The sequence below is a fragment of the Oryx dammah genome, unplaced genomic scaffold, assembly GCF_014754425.2.
Source record: "Oryx dammah isolate SB20612 unplaced genomic scaffold, SCBI_Odam_1.1 HiC_scaffold_16, whole genome shotgun sequence".
Lineage (NCBI taxonomy): Eukaryota > Metazoa > Chordata > Mammalia > Artiodactyla > Bovidae > Oryx > Oryx dammah.
The window spans coordinates 40989910-41012056 of NW_024070200.1; the positions used below are offsets into that span (position 1 = coordinate 40989910).

Below are 22147 nucleotides of genomic sequence, written 5' to 3' on the forward strand. Positions count from 1 at the left end.
CACACGAAGCCATTCATTTGTAACTGCATTGCATTTTTAGGTTAGTTTTCTGAGAATGGTCATTTTTGGTGCATCTTTCCATTTATTTATCCTTCTGTCGTGTTTTTCAAGAAAACTGGTATAATTCTTGTTAGATACATTCCTAGATGTCCCACTACAGGAAAAGTAGAGTTTTTTGAAGAACATTTTCTGATTTTAAAATGTTTGTATAGAGAAACACATTTACTTCTGTTCATTGGTCGTGCGTCCAGTTACTGATAACTCCATTTACTCTGACAGTTTGCCCATAGATTGCTTGGGGTTTTCTATTTAGTGGGTTACCTTATCTGGGAATAATGGCAGTATGCTTCTTCCTTTCCAGTCTTTACATTGCTTATTGATTTTTCTTCATTTTTCCTATCTTCCCGAACTGGCAAGGACTCTTCAGCACAGTATTGAATAGGGCTTGAGCCAGACATCTTGTTTTCTTCCTGATTTATTTTACTTTATTTTTATTGAGGTATACTTTATTTACAATGTTGTGTAATGTAAATTACAATGTTGTGTACAATGTAGTTTCAAGTGTACAGCAAAGTGACTCAAATTCTTTCAACCACTATAGGTTATTACAAGATGTTGAGTGTAGTTGCCTGTGCTACACATAAGGTCCTTGTTGTTTATCTGTTTTATTCCTTCCTGATTTTAAAGGAAATGTGTTCAATAATTAGGAATAATGTTTATTGAAATTTTCTGGGACTAAATAGTATTTTCCCGGTTTAGGGAATCCCATTTTATTACTGTTTTGCTTAGAGTTTGCCATTAAAGAGTCTTAAACTTTAGCAAAAATGCTACATCTATTGAGATGTGTGTATGCTAAAATTTATATGTATTTATATATTTGTATATATGTACATATACATACACATATGTGTATGTACAAATACATGCATGCATACTTAATAGATGCAGCATTTGCTAAAATTTGACTCTTTAATATATATTTAATTTAATGTGTAAATATTTATGTATATGTACCCACAGGCTTCCATGTGCAATGGTAAAGAATTCACCTGCCAATGCAGGAGACTCTAGTTCAATCCCTGGGTCAGGAAGATCCACTGGAGAAGGAAACAGAAATTCCAGTATTCTTGCCTGGAGAATTCCATGGACAGAGGAACCTAGTGGGCTACAGTCCATGGTGTCACAAAGAGTCAGACATGACTGAGCCAGCACAAGTTTTATGTTTTATGTGGTTCCAAGGATCTCTCATTTTCATTATGATTCACTTTTTAATCCCTGAGTTATTCCACTGTGTGTTGTGAATTTGCGGAGGTGGAAAGGGCTTAATCGGTTGTTTTCCTGTCATTCACAGCAAACGTAACTCCACTGTGGTTGGATAACCCCATAAGCCTGTGTCTTAGTGTTACTTTGTTGACTTTTGCTTTGCATCCAAGTTTGCAAGCAAGTTTTGTTAAAGCCCCACACATCTTGTGAGTCCAGGTTCTGGCACACATCTGTGAAACATGGTGTGGGGTTTGGCTCGTCCTTGTCGTCACTCATTGTCTGCTGGCAGTGTTGGGCCAGGGGTATGGAAACCTCATGCACTGGTGCATTTGCCCATTTATATGCCCACTGCTCTCGTTTCCCTTCTCTCTGTTCATCCTCATCTAGATCTTCTTTATAGACTCTTTCTGCTCCAGAATTAGGATCCAGCTCTGGGTTCTCAGGACTTCTCCTGCTGGCTCAGATGGTTAAGAATCTGCCTGCAATGCAGGAGACCTGGGTTCAGTCCCTGAGTCGAGAAGATCCCTGGAGAAGGGAATGGCAGCCCACTCCAGTATCTTGCCTGGAGAATCCCATGGACAGAGGAGCGTGACGGCTATAGTCCACGGGGTCACAAAGAATCTGACATGACTGAACAGCTAACACTCTCACTTCATCTTCTGGGTTCTATTCAGACTCTCATCTCTCCTGGCCGAGCACACCCCGCTGGGCAAGTTCAGCTGCCTCCCTAGTGTTGTCCCCACCCCTGCACTGGCCACGCCCATGTCCCAGAGTCCAGCCCAGACCCACGCAGCTCCCTCCACGCAGAGAACCGCAGCCCTCTCAGACTCAATGGACCCCAATGAGTTCTTCTTCACTGTTCCCAACAGTTCCACACCCCATGCAGCCCGCCCATCTCGGAAGAGCTGCCCCTGCTCAGGCCATGGGGGTGACTGTTTTTTCTCCTTTACTCCCTCCTGTTAATCACCAAGTCCCCTATCCATCATATCCTCTGCTTCTCTTCCTCACCCGCCTCGTTCACGGAAGCCACCTTGGTGGTGGTGTTCCGTCGCTCAGTCGTGTCCAACTCTTTGCAACCCTGTGGACTGCAGCACGCCAGGCTTCCCTGTCCTTCACTGTCTCCCAGAGTGTGCTCAGACTCACGCCCATTGAGTTGGTGATGCCACCTGTGGCTCCTCAATCCAAGCATTCATATATTCAAAACTCTTGCCAACTTCTGTGTGCTTCCATTTATCTTTGAACAGATCCTAGACGGCATTATCCAGGCTGTCTAGTCTGGGCACATGTGGAAATGTTTTAATATAAGTTAAATGCAGATTGGAAATGTTACTTCTCATTATAAGTAGTACCCAAGTCCCTAGGTGGCTAAAGGCTAATAAGATCATTTAAATTACTTCTGTGTGTATTTCCTGAGTGCCCCTTCCTTCTTTTTGGCTTCATTCTTTATATTCCTGAGCTTTAATCAAACTACTGTCACTCATACAAGTGGACAGAACCTTCCAGAGGCAGAGCAACAACAGAGCAGTAAAAGGTGCATGGATGTCAGAATTTTTCTCTCGCCTCAGTTGAATGGTAGGAGCAATGATACAGAATTTGTTTAGGCCAGAGAAGGGCATTCTGGAGTGGGCATCCAGTCATTTCTGGAGCTGTTTTCCTTAAGCATTTGTGGACAAGGCCTTAAACCCCTTTACTGAATTCATCCTCCGGTGTTCGTGAACAGATGAAAGTCCCCAGGTGACTGGCCATCCGTCATGGGATTGTAGATGGTGTTTATTGAACCTCACTGTGTGCTGAGCCTTGCTCTGAGCCCTTCATGTTTGTGAACTAATTTCACCTTCACAGCCCTGAGATAGGTGGGTATTGCTATTCCATTTATTTATTTATTTCGCCTGTGCTGGGTCTTCATTGCTGCTCGGGTTTTTCTCTAGTTGCAGTGAGTAGGGGCTATTCTCTAGTTGTAGAGCTCAGACTTCTCATTGCAGCAGCTTCTCTTGTTGTAGAACACAGGCTAAAGGGTGTGGGGGCTTCAGTAGTTGCGACTTACAGGCCCTAGAGCACAGGCTTAGTAGTTGTGGCAAAAGGCTTAGTTGCCCCCACGGCATGTGGAATCTTCCTGAATTAGGGATCAAACCCATGTCTCCTGCATTGGCAGGTGGATTCTTTACCACTGAGCCACCAGGGAAGCCCTGTTATTCCATTTTACACATGAGGACACTGAGGCACAGTGAAATGAGACAGCTTCCCAAAGTCACGCAGGTCATTACAGTGGATCAGAGATTCTTGGCCAGCTCCCACTTCCATCTGTAGTGGACACATAGGCATGCTACCCAGGACCATGGCTTAGCCACAGGACAGTGGATGGACACACTCAGAACAAGCTGAAGTCCAGCAAGGAAACGGTTATTAATACCTTCTGAGTCACCAAAATTAAACTACATTCACTCTAATTTATGTTCAGTTCCTTTCAAAAAAAAAACTCTTAGAAAATTGATAAACCAACAATTTGTTGTTCGGTAACTAAGTTGTGTCCAATTTCTTGCAACCTCATGAACTGCAGCAGGCCAGGCTTCCTTGTCCTCCGCTATCTCCCTGAGTTTGCGCAAACTCATGCCCAAATAGCCAGTGATGCCATCCAACCATCTCACCGTCTGTCATCCCCTTCTCCTCCTGCCCTCAATCTTTCCCAGCATCAGGGTCTTTTCCAGTGAGTTGGCTCTTCGCATCATGTGGCCAGAGCATTGGAGCTTCGACATCAGTCCTTCTAATGAACATAGTCAGTTGTGTGCTGTGTATGCTATGCTATGTCACCTCAGTCGTGTCTGACTCTTTGTGACCCCATGGATTGTAGCCCACCAAGCTCCTCTGTCATGGGATTCTCCAGGCAAGAATACTGCAGAGGGTTGCGATTTCCTACTCCAGGGGATCTTCCAGACCCAGGGATTGAACCCATGTCTATTAAGTCTCCTGCATTGGCAGGTGAGGTTTTTTTTGTTTTGTTTTGTTTTTAACTAGTAGCACCACCTGGAGAAGGAAATAGCAACCCACTCCAGTATCCTTGCCTGGAAAACCCCATGGACAGAGGAGCCTGGCGGGCTACAGTCCATGGGGTTGCAAAGAGTTGGACAGGACTTAGCAACTAAACAACAGCAACAATGGCGTGTATGGTTTTGCCATGAACAAGAATAAGGGCTCCTGGTTCCTGTGATCCTCCTTACTCCCCCTCACCCTTCCCATCCCTTTCCTCTACTGGCTCTCCAGTAAAATCCTACAAGGATGAACTACTGATGCCTGGACAACTTGGATGAATCTTGAGGGAATCAAGCTGAGTGAAAAAACTCAGTTCTGAAAAGTCACATGTTTTATGCTTCCAGTTGTATCCTAGCCTTGAAATGACAAAAGTATAAAAACAGAGATCAGACTCGTGGTTGACAGGGGTCTGGAAAGGGAGGTTGAGTGGGAGAGAGAGGTGAGTGTGTCTGTAAAGGGCAACGTGGGTGGGGAGGGTGGATCCTGTGCTCATGGAGGTGTTCTGTGTGTTGACTGTGTCGTTATCCTTCCTGGCTGTGATATCACACTGTAGTTTTGTAAGATGCTGCCATGGAGAAAACCAAGGGAGGGGTACCCAGGGTCCCTCTATGGTTTCTTACAACTGCAAGTGAATCTACAATTTTCTCAAGAAAAGAAGTTTAAAAAACTTGAAATTTTTTTCTTATCAAAATTCTCAGTTAGACTTTATAATTGACAGAGATGGCCCACCTACTTAAATGTTGGCACTTTGAAGATTTTCTTAGACGGTAACTACCTAATAATTATCAAAATTGTAAAATACATCATTTAGTATCTAATTTGATCAACCATGTGGGAGAGTAAACAAATGTGTCTATAAAAGACCAGTTTTGATGAAAAAAAAAGAAAGTCCCACAAAACAAGTGGCCGTTCTTGTCCTGGACCTCAATGGCAGTGCTGAGGGTCCTGCCGCCTGCATTGCCAAGACAGTGCTGACGCCCTCTGTGTCTTTTCCTGCAGGAACTCCTCTTCAGTGTGTGCGCCCTCAATGTCCTGTCCACCATTGTGTGTGCACTGGCCACAGCCATGTGCTGCATGCAGATGGTCTCCACTGACGTCCTGCAGATGGTAAGTAGCCCCCGCCTCTCCCCCTGCCCACAGCACGGTCAAAATGGTGGGGTCTGGCCCCCTCCCCCAACCAGTTTGAGAGCAGTGCAGCATGACACCGCTGGCTTCCCACCAGGAAAATGAGCCCTGACAGCACATGGGGCCTGGAGATCCTTGAAGGTCCCTCCATGCTGCCCTCTGGGAGACAGAAACCCACACATTCAATGCCACCAATGTATTTATTTAGGTGCAGTTGGAGCTCCTTGCTGATGGGGTCCAGCTACCATTACACGCCTCTAGGGAGCCCCAGGTTTGTGCTGCTGAGTAACTGTGGTGACCATCCTATAGTCCGAGACATCCTCCCAAGCCATGCAACTGTCTCCAGGCTTCAGAATTCTTTTTTTTTTTTAATTATCTATTTATTTATTTGGCTGTTCCAGATCTTAATTGCAGCTTGTGGGATCTTTGATCTTCTTTGTGGGCTCTTTAGTTGCAGTATGTAAATCCTTAGTTACAACATGTGGGATCTAATTTCCTGACCAGGGATTGAACCCAGGCCCCTGCACTGGGGGTACAGAGTCTCAGCCACTGGACTGCCAGGGAAGTCCCCCAGAATTCACTTGTAATAAAGCAGGATTGTTAGAATATGAGCTCTTCTCAAATTGAAAAACTGCTCCACTGTGCCTTGCACACTTGCTCATTAACCCTCAGCTCGTAATCCAGCAGCAGGTCACTGGTCGGCTATCATTGGAGCCTCCAGCCAGGGTCTTAGAGATGAAGAAGTGCTGGTCCCCAGGGGAAGGATGAGGCCAAGAGTGGAGGTCACACGCTGATTAATACACAATCAGTAATAGTGACGGCTCTTCGTTATTTGTGTGAACGGAACATGACCCACTGCTCAGTACATTACCGCTAAAGTCAGCAAGTCAAGAGGAAGTGATGAGAAGATGCTGTTCTTCATGCTAAGGGTAGGAACCCTCCCTCCCTGCTCCCCCGGGCCCCTCCAGGCCCTGCCCTGCCTCCTCCCCAATGTTTCAAGCATCTTTTGAAACAAAAGGCAAGTTGTTCTTGTAGGAGCCTATGTGTTTTGTTCTTCCCCACCCACCCTGTAGCAGTTCATCAGTTCACGACGTAGGGCCAGAGAGCATCATTATCGAGGTGTTAAAAATTCATCAGCTCTAATCACATGTGGCCTATTCTTCCACGTGTACCTCCAACACAGCTGTCACAGCCTGCCGACCTTTCTGAGAGGCAGCAGTTTTCCAAAAGACACCTAATTAAGCATCTCTTCAGCAGCAATGAACTCCTGGCCTTGCTCGCTGAGCTCTCGTGTAGACATTTCTCTCTGGTATGTTATGTAAAGGAAGGTTAAGTGCCGTAAGGGTCCACTCACCTCAGCAGATTTTCCTGTCAATCTGGAAATATCACTCCAATCAGATCAAACTAATGGAACCACATGGCTGGAAACATTGAAAGTCTGCGTTTCCTAGTTTTCAGAATTAAAATAGAAATTACCAACCAAATAAGAAAGTCTGTCATAGCTGTAACAGCATGCACACTGGATTGTAACATACAGTTCAGTTCAGTTCAGTTCAGTTCAGTTCAGTCGCTCAGTCTTGTCCGACCCTTTGCGACTCCATGAACCACAGCACACCAGGCCTCCCTGTCCATCACCAACTCCCGGAGTCCACCCAAACCCATGTCCATTGAGTCAGTAATGTCATCCAGTCATCTCATCCTCTGGCATTCCCTTCTCTTCCTACCCTCAATCTTTCCCAGCATGAGCGACTTCACTTTCATGCATTGGAGAAGGAAATGGCAACCCACTCCAGTGTTCTCGACTGGAGAATCCCAGGGACGGGGAAGCCTAGTGGGCTGCCGTCTGTGGGGTCACACAGAGTCGGACACGACTGAAGCGACTTAGCAGCAGCAGCAGCAGCAGCACACAGTCAAAGGCTTTGGCATAGTCAGTAAAGCAGAAATAGATGTTTTTCTGGAACACTGTTGCTTTTTCCATGATCCAGCAGATGTTGGCAATTTGATTTCTGGTTCCTCTGCCTTTTCTAAAACCAGCTTGAACATCTGAAAGTTCACGGTTCACATGTTGCTGAAGCCTGGCTTGGAGAATTTTAAGTATTACTTTACTAGAGTGTGAGATGAGTGCAATCGTGCAGTAGTCTGAGCATTCTTTGGCATTGCCTTTCTTTGGGACTGGAATGAAAACTGACCTTTTCCAGTCCTGTGGCCACTGCTGAGTTTTCCAAATTTGCTGGCATATTGAGTGCAGCACTTTCACAGCATCATCTTTCAGGATTTGAAATGGCTGAACTGGAATTCCATCACCTCCACTAGCTTTGTTTGTACTGATGCTTCCCAAGGCCCACTTGACTTCACATTCCAGAATATCTGGCTCTAGGTGAGTGATCACACCATTGTGATTATCTGGGTCATGAAGATCTTTTTTGTACAGTTCTTCTGTGTATTCTTGCCACCTCTTCTTAATATCTTCTGCTTCTTTTAGGTCCCTACCATTTCTGTCCTTTATTGAGCCCATCCTTGCATAAAATGTTCCCTTGGTATCTCTAATTTTCCTGAAGAGATCTCTAGTCTTTCCCATTCTATTGTTTTCCTCTGTTTCTTTGCTTTGATCACTGAGGAAGGCTTTCTTATCTCTCCTTGCTATTCTTTGGAACTCTGCATTCAAATGGGTATATCTTTCCTTTTCCCCTTTGCTTTTCGCTTCTCTTCTTTTCACAGCTATTTGTAAGGCCTCCTCAGACAGCCGTTTTGACTTTTTGCATTTCTAACATACAGGGTCATTGTCATTCCTCCCTGGGGGACGTGAGCCACCCGTGTATATTACTCTTTGACTTGATCCTATAACCGGAAACAATCATGGCCTTCCAGCTAAGTCAATAGAGAGAGAGGTATTTGAATATCTGCTTTGGTTCCTGAGATGGAAGTCATATCAGTTATTTGGCCATCTCTCTGAGATGTTGCTTGTTTTTTATTTGGGTCCTGTCTCTGCCTTTGCAAATGGTTCTCCCCTTGTACACACAGATGTCCTGGGTCTGAGGTCAGCCAGGTCTGGGTCTGGTCCCCCGGCTTCACCTACGGACCTCCCTCAACCTGTTTCCTCACTCTGGAAAGGGCACTGATTGGATACCTAGAATGTGTCTTGAGCCTTAAATGCATGGAGGGAATGTGTCCTAGTTTGCTACCAGGACCTAGCAGTGACCATGAAGGCAGTGGTCCCCAATGTACTTTATCAACCGGAAGTAAAGTAGGGCTGCAGTTACTACAGCTGCCACCAGAGCCCCTGTATGTCTCCTGCCAAGTACTGGGCGGGTAAGTTTGCTTCAGAGTCCTGGCTTGGAAACAGAAATCCTTGACTCCTGCTGGTGAGTCCTTCTCCTTCTGTGACCATGGGCAGTGGAACAGACCAGGCTCTGCTCTCCTTGGAAGGCCCACTACACTGCTGACCTGCAGAGCCACCAAGGAGCCTATGACCATGGTGCCCACGGGACCAGTCCCTGACCTTGGGCACATCACTGCCTGTTAGGCCCACTTTTCTCTGCTCTAAATAAGACCATTTACATCCTATCATCCTCACAGGGCCACCGAGAGGATAAATCAGATCACATGTGTCAGTGGGCTCTGAAAAAGCTTGGTAGCTATGTTGCCAGTTGGCTGGACCTTGTGGGTCGTGGCTCGGCCAGGCTGGTCACACGGGCTGCATCCTCTGAGAAGTGGGACAGCCTGATGGAGTCACAGTTACATCCTGACAGATGGAGGTGAGACTCCATTTTTCTTGAGGATGACTCAGAAGCTCTTCTCAATTTTTGTAAATGTTTACCCCCACACACACAGCTTTATTGAGGTATAATTGACTGTAATTTTCTTACTTCATTTTGTCAGATCTTTTAATTAAAGAAGTATCAGGATCATTGAAACAAGGAAAATATAGAGATAGATAAAGAAAAAGTTGACCATTTCCTTAAACCCACTGTATCCTCCTGAGGAAGCTTTGCAGTGAATCTTCCATTTCTTTCTTTATTCCTTAGGACTTAAACATATGAGCTTCCCTGGTGGCTCAGAGGTAAAGAATCTGCCTGCCAGTGCAGAAGATGCAAGAGATGTGGGTTCAGCCCCTGGATAGGGAAGATCCTCTAGAGGAGGAAATGGCAACCCACTCCAGTATTTTTGCCTGGGAAATCCTATAGACAGAGCAACCTGGTAGACTACCATCCATGGGGTCACAAAGAGTCTGACAGGACTTAGCAACTAAACAACATTAAAAAATACATGAATATTCTCGCTTCCTTCTTTTTTCCTCCTTCCGTCCTCTCTTCCATTTCTCTCTTTCCTTCCCTTTCTTCCTTCATTTAATCCTCGTATTTTTGCCCAAACCAGCTCACACCATGTATATTACTCTGTGACTTGATCTTTCAACCTGAAACAATCATGGCCATCCAGCTAAGTCAATAGAGAGAGAGATGTTTGAATATCTGCTTTGGTCCCTGAGATGGAAGTCACATCAGTTATTTGGCCATTTCTCTGAGTTGCTGCTCGTTTTTTATTTGGCTTCTGCCACTGCCTCTGCAAATGGTTCTCCTTGTACATACAGTTACGGCTCTCTGGACCAACCTGCACTGAACCACCTGGCCAGCCAATGTGGCTCTGCATCCTGCCTGGAAGATGCTCTGCCCGCTGCCCAGGGTTCCCTCTCCTTCCCCACCCCCTGCCCTGCAGCCTCTGCAGTTCACCCACTTACCATTTCTGCTCCCAGCAGTTGGATCCTCAGCTTTCCTAGAGGCGGTTGTTCAGTTCAGTTCAGTTCAGTTGCTCAGTCATGTCCGACACTTTGCGACCCCATGAACCGCAGCACGTCAGGCCTCCCTGTCCATCACCAACTCCCAGAGTCAACCCAAACCCAGGTCCATTGAGTCGGTGATGCCATCCAACCATCTCATCCTCTGTTGTCCCCTTCTCCTCCTGCCTTCAATCTTTCCCAGCATCAGGGTCTTTCCAATGAGTCAGCTCTTCACATCAGGTGCCCAAACTATTGGAGTTTCAGCTTCAACATCAGGCCTTCCAATAAACACCCAGGATTGATCTCCTTTACGATGGACTGGTTGGATCTCCTTGCAGTCCAAGGGACTCTCAAGAGTCTTCTCCAACACCATAGTTCAAAAGCATCAATTCTTTCACGCTCAGCTTTCTTTATAGTCCAACTCTCACATCCATACATGACCACAGGAAAAACCATAGCCTTGACTAGATGGACCTTTGTTGGCAAAGTAATGTCTCTGCTTTTGAATACGCTGTCTAGGTTGGTCATAACTTTTCTTCCAAGGAGTAAGCGTCTTTTAATTTCATGGCTGCAGTCACCATCTGCAGTGATTTTGGAGCCCAGAAAAATAGACAGCCATGGTTGTATGTATCCCCAAACAGGTTTATACCAGGGGCATATGGATTGTAAGTGCCTATTCTACTGCTGTGTGAACCAACAAAATATGAGTGCCAAAAGAGCATTATTTCTATTACAATAAAATTGAGTGCTCTTGAAAGATTCTCAAAAGATTTTCCAGTAACCTGTTTTCCTCTGCACTTACCTTATTGCCAGCCACCCAGCCTCAGGGACATTGTCTGCTATTACACGCATCTCCGTTCGGCACCAGCTTGTTAACTTCGTCTTTTGTTACTGTCACTTATGTAAAAGAGTGTCACTAGATATATTGCCATCAATTTAAATGTAGGTCAGACAACTCTAGGGGCTTGAGATAAAAACTAAAAAAAAAAGTCTAGGGGTTGTCTGCACACACATTGCTACCCCAGTAACTTTAAGTTCTGGCTCTGCTATAAAAACACAGACCTAGAAAATTAGAGAATGTTTTACAGGTGTATTTTATGCAGGAAAAGCCATGGGGCACTCCCGCCCACACACTGTGACTCACAACAAAGGCCTTATCCCACGTGGAAGGAGCCCACAATTTTATTCTTATTTCTGTGGATCAACATTTTGGAATAATTAATAATTTGGGGAGAATTCATATAATGAAAACATGCCTACATGAGATGCAAATTGTTATGCCTATGGTCAGAATTTATCTAATTGAATTCCTGTAATACATTTGAAAACAGTGGACCATTATTTCCAAAAGACCATCTGATGATAAAATTCCATTTATTGATATAGTTTCATGAGAAAGCATTTACCTCCACAGGCCTATAATTGCATGTTTTTAGTTTTATTTCCTATGCGTAATCTCAGTTTTCCATTTTTGCAGTAAGCTGTTTTCTTTCCCACTTATTTTATTGCCTGTCACCCAGCCTTAGGGACATCGTCTGCTATTACAGGCATCTCCCTTTGGCACCAGCTAGTTAGCATTGTCCTTTGTTGCTGTCATTTATGCTCTCCCCTTGTCCTGTGCCTTGTTGAAGTGGAGCTGCTTCAGATGCGGCAGGTAGAGTACCGTGCCTTCACAGACGTGATGCAGTGGGCTTGCCCACGGAGCTAGGAAGGGGTTCTGGCCTCCATATCGGAGGGATAGAGTGCCCCTAAGAGCTCCCAGATCAGTCAAATTCACCTGCATCTTCTACCCATCCAGCCCTCCTCGGACCCAGTGACTCTCCTTGAGGTCTGGGTTCACCACAAAGGTCTTCAGGTCCTAGGTGTTACTTAACTATCAGATGAGGATCGATGGGTGTCTTGACCTAAAAAGCCAGTTACAGCAGACTTACGTAAAATGATGCATTTATACCACGGAACATTGTATTTTGACTTTAAAAATGCAAATGAGCATTTGTCACCCTGGTTGGTGTGGTGCCAGGCTCTTCATTTTGACTATAGGTCTCTTTGGTGTATCAGGTTATTCGTGGAGATCACACCCTCTGTGATTTCCAGATTTAGTTCCCTTCAGCTGGACTCAGCCGTGTGAAGCCATCTGCATGGATGTTTTATGATCCTGACGACCGCTTGGCCAAGACCCACCTTGGCAGCAGTTTCTGCTTAGCTATGAAGTCTTTTCCAAAGCCTCCAACTCAGTTTTCACAGAACAAGCAAGTTTTCTTGTCTGCATTCATATTTCACTGTAAATTAACAGTAGTAACTAAAACTGGTCTGAACCTGTTTGAGGAGGCGTCCTTGCTCACCTGAGGGAGGGGTAGAAGGACCAAAGAGCAGCAGGATGCCTAGGGGGCTGTCACTCCTAGGTCCAGAGTGCAGGGAAGAGAGCTCCAGCTTACTGACAAGAATTCCATTCAGAAGCCTTTTCCATGGCAATAATCCTACTCTTTCTACCAAGGATGTGCGTGCGTGCTAACTCGATTCATTTCTGTCCAACTCTTTACGGCCCCATGGACTGCAGCCTGCCAGGCTCCTCTTCCATGGGATTCTCCAGGCAAGAATAGTGGAGTGAGTTGCCATGCCCTCCTCCAGGGGATCTTCCCAAGCCAAGGATCAAACCCACATCTCTTCTGTCTCCTGCATTGGGAGGTGGGTTCTTTACCACTAGCGCCACCTGGGAAGCGTGTGCCTAACGTGGGTCCTTCCCGCAGAGCATACCCATGAGAACAGGCTTCTCTCCAGCAAAGTCGTCTTTTGAGGATGATGAGAGCTGGGCAGTGATGCCCACACAAGGTATGTGAACACCTCAGACAGGCACCAACCTCACACTGCTCACCAGGCACAGGTAACCCTTTGTCATCACACGGACCACCCAAGGCTTGTACAGGTGTCCCATGGGAAGGAGGTGATTCCTTAGGGCCCGTTTCCTCCCCAGCACACCCAGCTGCAGGATCAGCTCCACACCTGGCCATCACCCTGCAGGCTTGGGCCCCCAGAGGAAGTGGTGGACAGCGAGCATTTCTGCACATCCTGAGGATGACTGGGAGGTTGAGGGTGAAAGGAGACAGGATCCAGAGAGAGAGAACAGACCTTGTTTGGTATTTGGGGTTGGTTCAAAGGGCAGTTGGAGGATTCAGGGATACCCATGGGTTAGTGGGTAAGGAGGCTGGAAACCTGGTGGGATTCAGGGAGCAGAGGCATGTAAAAGAGTTTTAAAAGGTGGTAACCTCATCTCACTGGATTAAACGTAACTTTTTAAAGCAGAACAAGAGGAAGAAAACCAAGGCAGAGAGGTGAGTTAGATGCTCTCGAAAGGAGAAGATAACCTGGGGGCTGCCTGGAGGTGGCAGCCAGGAGGTATTATTCACCTATGAAGTGGATGCTTATAGAGCATCTGCTGGGCCTGGGGTACCAGGCAAGGCTCAGAGATAAGACACAGACTGAATCCAGGGCCAGGGGAGGGAAAGGACTCGCCCTTGGGATTTCAGCACAGCTCCTACAGGGATCTCGTTACTTCCCAGGGGTGAACGGCAGAGGACAGAGGGGAGGAGGGGCAGGAGCAGTCTGAGGAACCCCTCCTCCCTGGCTGCATCTTTGTCTGACTCCCTCTCACGCCCCTGTGGGTAGAACCTAACGCCACCAACTTCTGGGGAGACCTGGGGTGTGGCTTTCCACCTGCCTGTCTCAAAGCAAAGTCCAGGGCCAGTGACCCCGGGCTCCCAGATAGACGCTGCCTTGGCAGACAGATTTGAGGGGTCTTGAGAGTCCCTTGGACTGCAAGGAGATCCAACCAGTCCATTCTAAAGGAGATCAGCCCTGGGTGTTCTTTGGAAGGAATGATGCTAAAGCTGAAACTCCAGTACTTTGGCCACCTCAGGCAAAGAGTTGATTCATTGGCAGACTCTGATGCTGGGAGGGATTGGGGACAAGAGGACAAGGGGACGACAGAGGATGAGACGGCTGGATGGCATCACCGACTCAATGGACGTGAGTTTGAGTGAACTCTGGGAGTTGGTGATGGACAGGGAGGCCTGGCGTGCTGTAATTCATGGGGTCGCAAAGAGTCGGACACAACGGAGCAACTGAACTGAACTGAACTGGGGACATGGCAGGGTGACTCATGGGATTCCCACCGTGGAGGCTGAGGAGCCAGGTGACTGCTGCTAAGTCTGAGATACTTCCTTGAAGATAGGCCAACACCCCCAGGAAAGGCCATCTGGACTTTAGGGCAGAAATGGAGACCTCTGTTTAACCTTTAAAAAGCCTCCCTCGCATGACCACATTGACACCTTTAAACCTGCTAATAGGATCACCGGGACCTCCTCACCTTCTCTCATTCCTGGTGGAATTGGACCTTCCACGGGAAAGCACTTTGCCTTTTGCATTTCATGCTTGAGGGTATTGTTGATTTCTCTAATTTCTGAGTCTTCACCCCTTGAGACCCCCAGGGCCCTTGGCCTCATCCTGGCTGCTCAGCCTCATGCAGTGGCCATGGGGCAAATGGCTTTCCAAAGTCAAGGCCTGCAGACACATCCGCACTGCCCTTGGCCATGGAAGCACCTCTGTCTCAGATGATTAAACGCACAAGCCTCGACTCACACCGGCTGGAGGGACATTGACCAGGCTCTGTGTGTGGAGAAGGCAGCAGCCACATGCAGCCTGAGTTAGTGGCAGAGATAGGAGTAAAATCTACCCAGACTGTGCTTTGCCTCAGAAGACACATGTCTGTATACCAGCAGGGGAACAGAGCGCGATGAGGCTCCAGAGGGAAGGGGATCCTTACAGAGCCATTGTTTCACATGTGTGTTTAGCCAGTTCCTTTGAGTAAATAATCAGCCTGCAGTGTGGGTTGACCCCAGGGTCGGGAATATTCCCTTGGGTAAGGAGATGGCTACGCACGCCAGTATTCTTGCCTGGAGTATTCCATGGACAGAGGAGCCTGACGGGCTACAGTCCATGGGGTTACAAAGAGTTGAATACAACAGCTAACACTGTTTGACAGGTTGAAGTCCCTGAGTTCCAACTGTGTCATTAAAGCTTCTGTACAATTAGCTTCATGAGACACAAGCCACACCGGCCGACGGATCACTCGGAACTTCTCTGTCTTCCAGTTCCTTCCACAAAGGGCACCTTCTGCCAGCCCAGCCTGCCTGACTCCCCATGGTACTGTGCTCCACCAGACCTTGGATTTCGATGAGTTCGTGCCCCCGCTGCCCCCTCCGCCCTATTACCCTCCAGAGTACACCTGCACACCCACTGCCGAGGCCCACAGGTGGGTGTCTCCGGGGACACCTCCCTGAGGGATGCTGGGGCCCAAGAATGGGGAAGCCGTCTGGGGATGGGGAAGGCATGAGTTGCCCCTTGTCCATGCAGGTGAGCAGAGGGGAGGCAGATGAAGGCCTGAATGTTGGTCCGGACAGCAGAGCCCCGGGCAGGGTGGCGGTGGAGCGGGACGCCCAGAGACCTGTGTGCTTCCTCTGGCCTCACTGCAGGATATCCGAGGGGAAACCCAGGCAGGACCAGTCCTATTCCACTCTCAGAAAAGACAGTACAGCTCTCAGGTTGAACATGCATGCATGCTCAGTCGTGTCTGACTGTTTGTGACCCCATGGACTGTAGCCCACCCGGCTCCTCTGTCCATGGGATTCTCCAGGCAAGAATACTGGAGTGGGTTGCCTATTCCCTGTCAGGTTACAGTCACATTTAATTAAAGATGAAGTCAGCTGTAAGATGGTTTTCATTGTCACGGAAAAGACGGTAAAGTTGGTGAAAGTACCAGTATCCTGTGAGAGCAATAAACAAGAGTTAGAACCACCTAGTGAATGAGACTTTTTTTCACACCCCCAAGAATTCCGCATGGGAATTGTTCCAATTGCTCTGAGGGCAATGGGAACAGCCGGCTCCTTCCCCAGAGGGTGACCTTCCTCCTTCTGCCGTTCAGGGGCCTCCACCTGGACTTCACTTCCTCCCCGTTCGGCACTTTATATGGCGTTGCCATCAACAGCCCAGGCCTGCTGTACCCCGCTGAGCTCCCACCACCCTACGAGGCTGTGGTCGGCCCGAGCCCTGCCAACCAGGTGAGTCCCAGGCCCTCCAACAGGCCAGTTCCCTGTTCCCGGCCTTTCTGCCTTCTTTGGAATCTCTCCCAGCCATTCAGCAAACCTGTGGACACTGGTATCTCAGCCCTGTCTGAGCAGGGGGCAGGGGCAGGGAGCCCTGAGTATGCAGGGGGCTCTGGCCTGTTTCAGCTACAGGCCACGGTCATGGTCAGCCAGGCACATGACAGAGCTGGTTTGAACCCCTGCTCCTGCCGGAAGCCTGGTGGCTATAGCCAGAGAGAGGCCTGAGCCCAGAAGGCGCATACTCGGGATGTGTGGCCTCGGTTTCCTCATCTGTGAAGTGGGATCATAATAGTACCAAGCCCTTCAGGTGGACCAAGACAGTTGTAATGGGCAGGGCTGGGCACATGTCAGGGTCTGACTTGGCAAAAGCTACTTGCACTTCTTTGGTATTGTTATCACCAGCCTTGTCATCATGCTGTCATTGCCGAATATCAAGGGTCACTGGCCAGGGCAGAGACACGTTGAACACAGGGAAAGGTTGCATTGGCCCAAATACAGATGTAGTGATGGGGCCACATGGGGGCCCCTTGGGGGACTGCAGGGATTGGACAGTGTGTGTCTGATGGGGGACACACAGCCATCCAGGGAACAGACTGCAGCCACCCCTGCACCCCGTACACCAGGCAGAGGAGACAGACGGGACCGGGACTTCCAGGGGCACGGCCGTGGGGCTTCAGCAGCCATGGAGCCACCCACCCACCCCCTCAGAGGTGGTACAGGCCCAACCTCGCGCTGTCACCCTGTGAGACGGGTCCCCCAGTGAGCAGGCCAGGCTTCAGGGCCGTGTGTTCCCACCACCCCCTGAGGAGTGGCCCTGGGGACCCCCTGTGCCAGGCTCAGCCTCCAGGGATGTAACTGGACACAATCCTGTCTTCAGGGGATCAAGTCTTACAGGCCGGTGGCTGTGTGACAGGAAGAAAAGGGAAGAGGCTCGGCGCCTGGGGGCGTCTCTACCATGGGCTCTGCTCGGACTCCTGGGGTGTGACTGCCACCCACCTAGCCGAGGCAGAGGCTCCTGACACCCTGAGGCCTCTCTCAGGGCCTGGTCCCACTGAGAGGTCCTGAGACTGTCGGCCCAGCAGAAGGACTTGGCTGGGTCTCTTGGCTGTTTTCCTGTGTGGGGGAGGGACAGACCGGGCAACAGCCCCAGAGGGAGGAGGCAGCAGTGTGACGTGGGTCACTCTCATCTCTAGACTCATTAAAAACCAAATTCTCTTTAACTTTTCCCTTTAAAGCAAAGCAGAGCATTCTGCCTTCCTGAAGTGGTTTATTTTTCTCTTCAAGATAAAAATTGATCAGTCAATATTGTCAAGGGAACCCACTTCCTGTCAGAGTGGTCAGAGCCCTGAGTGGAGCTCCAGGTACTGTGGGGCACTGGGCAGGGATGCTGGTCCCTGGGTGGGTCCAGGGATCCTGGGAGCTGAGGCCTCAGCCATTGGCAGGCCAGCAGGTCAGAGAGGAGGGGTGTGCTCCCAGGGGAGGGGGCAGCTCCTGCAAAGGCTCAGAGGGAGGGGCAAATATCTACTTGTGGGGGACAACAGTCTACTTGCTAGTCCTTGCTGGGTACCAGGATCATCAGAACGTCCAAGGGAATGTCTGTGGCTGATAGGGTCTGGACTTGGGGCTTAGAGAGGTTGGGGTTCACTGCAGAGGTGATCAATGAAGCCCTGGAGCCAGGAGGTGAGGGCCGAGAAGGCATGGTTAGGGGTCCCAGAAACCAGTGCTCAGGGAGGAAGACACCAGCCAAGGGTTGCCCGGAGGTTGTTAAAGACTGAGCCCCGTCTACCTGGCTCACCATCCAAGGGCTACTGGTGACTGGCAGGACCAGCTGCCATGGGGTGGGGGAGTGGGTAGGACCATACGGCATCAGGGAGTTGGGGGATGGCACCCGAGGAGGGGGACCAGGAGTGTGGATACTTTTTCTAGGTTCCAGGGGGCTTCCTGACTCTGTGGAGGGCCTGTCAATCAAATGCAATTGCTGGGCTCACCCCCAGCGCTCTGGGGGCTGCTGAGAATCTGAGGATCAGCCTGGCTCCCAGATCCCCACTGTAGCTGCTACACGTTTGGGAACCGGGGTCAATGGCTCTGGCAAGATGCTCCAAGAAGAGGCCGGAGAGGAAATAGTTGGGGGTGGAGGTGGGGTGTGGGAACAGGGTGAGGGGAGTTCTGAAAGGATTGTGCCAGGGCCTGGAGCATGGGGCCAGGGGCTCCCCAGGGCCAGGCGAGGGAGGGCCCTGGAAGGTGGGAGGGCCCTGGAAGGCAGGAGGAGCTGACCCGGGAGCAGACAGGCAGCTCAGCCTGTAACCAGCAGGGGCACTGGGCAGGGCGGCCGGGGAACTGGAGACCCCAGGAAGCCCACACAGCTGTGTGATTCTCCTCAGCCACCTTGGGGTGGGAGGGACCCCTGCCACCTCCCCCTCCACATCCCCCTTCGCACCACAACCCCTCCGCCACACAGAGCTCTGGGCTCCCCTGGCCTGCATCTCCATATTCCCTCCATGTCCAGAGGAGAGGAGCCGAGCAGTGATTCTCAGGTCTGTGTGCACCACCCCGTGGACAGCAGCAGGGCAGGAGCCAGTGAGAAGCCCCAGCCGCGCTCCTGCCCTGCTGGGCCTCCAAGGATACAGTGGGCTGGGATCCAGCTTTGGGTTTGAGGGTGACATTTGAGGCACCCCCACACTTGGACCTAGAAGGGTGTTGAGTGTTTATCACTATTTTATAATGATAGTCACTGTAGACTATTCTATAGTCTATAGAATAGACTATATTGGAGGATGATGATGGTAAAACCTGTTCTAAGACTCATATGACATCATTTTCCAAAAGTTTGAGGAATTCTCTAAGTGGAAATTTCTTTCACAGGATTTTGGGGAGGAAATTTTCAAGGGCAAAGACCCATCTTACGTAAGCTTGCTTTGGCTCAGTCACTGCCAGATTACAACCGCCTGCACAATTGATTGTTGTCACTGGATGTGGCCCCCCTTCCCTGGGCCTGGCTGGCAGCATCTGTGATTGAAGGGCCACTGCACCCCTCCTCCTCCCAGTCCAGGGGCCACTGTCTGGTTCTCTCTGACCCTATGGCCTGGCAGCACTTGCCAATTCCACAGACACCCCAGGGGAACAGGAGGAATAGGGGAGCTGGGAGTCCAGGAACCTTTCCCGTCCATGGAAGGAACACTGCCCCTGCCAGTTGCCCCCTCTCCCAGGCAGCCCTCCCCCTAACTCGACAGTCAGGAGCAGCTCTCTTATAGCATGAGCCCTTCTCCCCAGAAGATGAGAAGGTTAGTTACACCCTTGTTAGGTCAGATGTGTATAAATTGCCTATTTGTGCTCCTTTGGATAAAGAGAGGAAGACAACCACCCCTGGAAAGACAAGCCAGATGCTGTGCAGGTCTGAGCAGAGCAGAGGCCGCGCATCTCAATAGATTTTTGACTTGGAAAGAAACATGCCCATCCCCACCCACCTCCAAACTCAGCATGTTCATATTGACCGTGTCTTTCGGCCTCATTCAGGTTCCATTCTGACTTGGTCTGCAATGAGCTCTCTTCTCCATGGCCTGAGCTTGGGGCAGAACTGGAAGCAGGGGGTTTCTTTCTACAACAGGAAAGTGGGCAAATTTGCCAGGTTGATGTCCTGTGCATGTTCCAGGGGGTCCATAAGACCATGCACTGGTTCACAGGTTCTAAGATCCAGAGGTGAATGGGGTCCTCTTCCTCGGGGTCACAGGACAGGGACGAATGGACTTCTCTGTGGCCTTGGAGGAAGGGCCAGCTGGGCCATCGTGGGTGGATGGGGCTTGTGAGCCAGAGCAGCTCCTCGTGGAGTCCTAGGGGGCAGGAAGAGGGTTCACGGGAATGATGTGGATGCAGATTGATGACCCTGGACGCCACACTGTAGACCTTCCCTTGAGCAGCTGGGCATCTGGGGTGGATGTGACCCAGCAGGGCTTTAGGGATTTTTGTCGCAATACAGTAGGTGGGGCCAGAAGTTGTAAGAAAGGCAAGGGACATGACAGAGCTATGTCCAACCCCAAGGCCTCAAAGTTGTTATCTGTATTTTCAGACAAAATGACTTTTACATTTGAAGACCTGTAAGTCAAGTATCTTAAAAGATTGTTTTGGAACATGAGTCCAAAACCTTAGTGCCCCTTTTCCTTGATTGCTGATAACTGCACCACCCCCCAACCCACCACCCAAGGACAGCACTCTGTGAACCTAGGATACAGCTGCCTGACCTCAGCCAGGAGTAGGAAACTCGTTACAGACATAGGGCAGAGTTTCCACACACGAAGTCTTAGCCCCAGCTTCCTACAAGAAAGGGAGATGGGGGAACTTGGCTTATTTGCCTAAATGCCGATTGACTTTTCAGTTACAATAAGTGGTCAAAACAACACATCTGGGAATAAACAAATGCAGGCATCGGAGCATCCACATTACGTCATTCATGCAGCCTCTCCTTTCCCAGCCCTTTCATCCTCTGTCCTGTGGGAGCTGTTATGAGCCTTTATTGCTAAACTCAGATTTCAGCTCCAATTCTATGCTGCAAATACATTTCTTCCACTGCCTCTGTGTTTCATCAACAATGCTGGTTGAAGTGAGCAGCCATTCCCCTACGGCTGAGCTGTGGCCAGGTGGCCTTGGACATGGGGTGGTGGGAGCAGGGCACGTTCAAGTTCAACCCTAACACCCTGCTCACCAGGGCGATGGATGCCCTGGTCCCAGGAGCTGTCTCCTCTCAACACTAGGTTTGACTGTGAGCCAGAGAGAAACCGGTGCCGCATCTGCAAAACATGACATGAATCCAATTTCCTCCTGACCTTGTCTTGCCGTGTATTTTACTTCTCTTGTTTTATTTATTTATATTTCTTTATTGCCAGAAGCTTTTTATTTTCAGGCCTGATGTTGCCACCCACTCCTACGAAAAAGAAAAGGGAGTCAAAAAAGTTAGATACAGGCAAGAGTTAGGAAACGAACCTCTGTGCACTGTTCCTTTCTTTGTGATTTTGAAGGGGGCTATTTTGATGTTGTTGTTTTTTTAATATTTATTTATTTGGCTGTGCCCAGTCTTAGTTGCCAAATAAATAAATATTTAAAAAAAAAAAAAAAACAGCTTCCTGCAAAAATCAAAAAAAAAGTCTTAGTTGCCGAAAGTGGGATCTTTGATCTTCTTTGGTGGCACGTGGAATCTTTTTGTTGTTGTAGCATGAGAACTTTTAGTTGCTGCATGTGGGATCTAGTTCCTGACCAGGGATTGAACTCGGGCCCCCCTGCACTGGGAGCACAGAGTCTTAGCCACTGGACCACCAGGGATGTCCCTGGCTGGAGATTCTTGACATAGATTTCCCACACAGGTTACCTGGTGTGGATGTTGTGAATTCACCCCAACCAACCCTTCCCCGGCAGAGAGGAAGTGCTGAGTGCTGGATGGTATTATATACACATGGGATCCAAGGGACCATTGGGGCACCTCCCTGTCTGATCCCTGTGGGTGTGCAGCTCACCTCTCTGGTGGGATGGAGTGGGGTGGGGGCCAGTAGCCTATCCCCCAGCCTGCTTGACAGAGGAAAGGTGGGCACACTATAAACTTTCGACTGAGCAGGAGGGAGACAGAATTGTAATTACTGAGCTGGAACCAGGCCCGCCACAGAGCCTGCCTGACCTTCCCAGCCTCCACCAGCCCATTACTGGCCAGCAGTCCTGAAATACCACGAGGACCCAGGGATGGTGTTCATGAGGGGCACAGGGTCAGTGCACATGGGGTTCATGCCTTCAGGTGCATGGCTGGGGAGGGGAGAGGCTG

The 22147-nt window shown here is 49.2% G+C and overlaps 1 protein-coding gene across 2 annotated transcripts in view; it reads left to right on the forward strand.

The window, feature by feature from the left end:
• Positions 1-22147, forward strand: part of FAM189A1 (family with sequence similarity 189 member A1) — a 248225-nt gene that overhangs the window by 214951 nt on the left and 11127 nt on the right. For both annotated transcript variants that reach the window (XM_040257388.1, XM_040257389.1), the window contains 3 exons: positions 5290-5397; positions 15337-15497; positions 16167-16302. In XM_040257388.1, coding sequence (XP_040113322.1) covers positions 5290-5397; positions 15337-15497; positions 16167-16302 — 405 coding nt within the window. The remainder of the gene's footprint in view (positions 1-5289; positions 5398-15336; positions 15498-16166; positions 16303-22147) is intronic.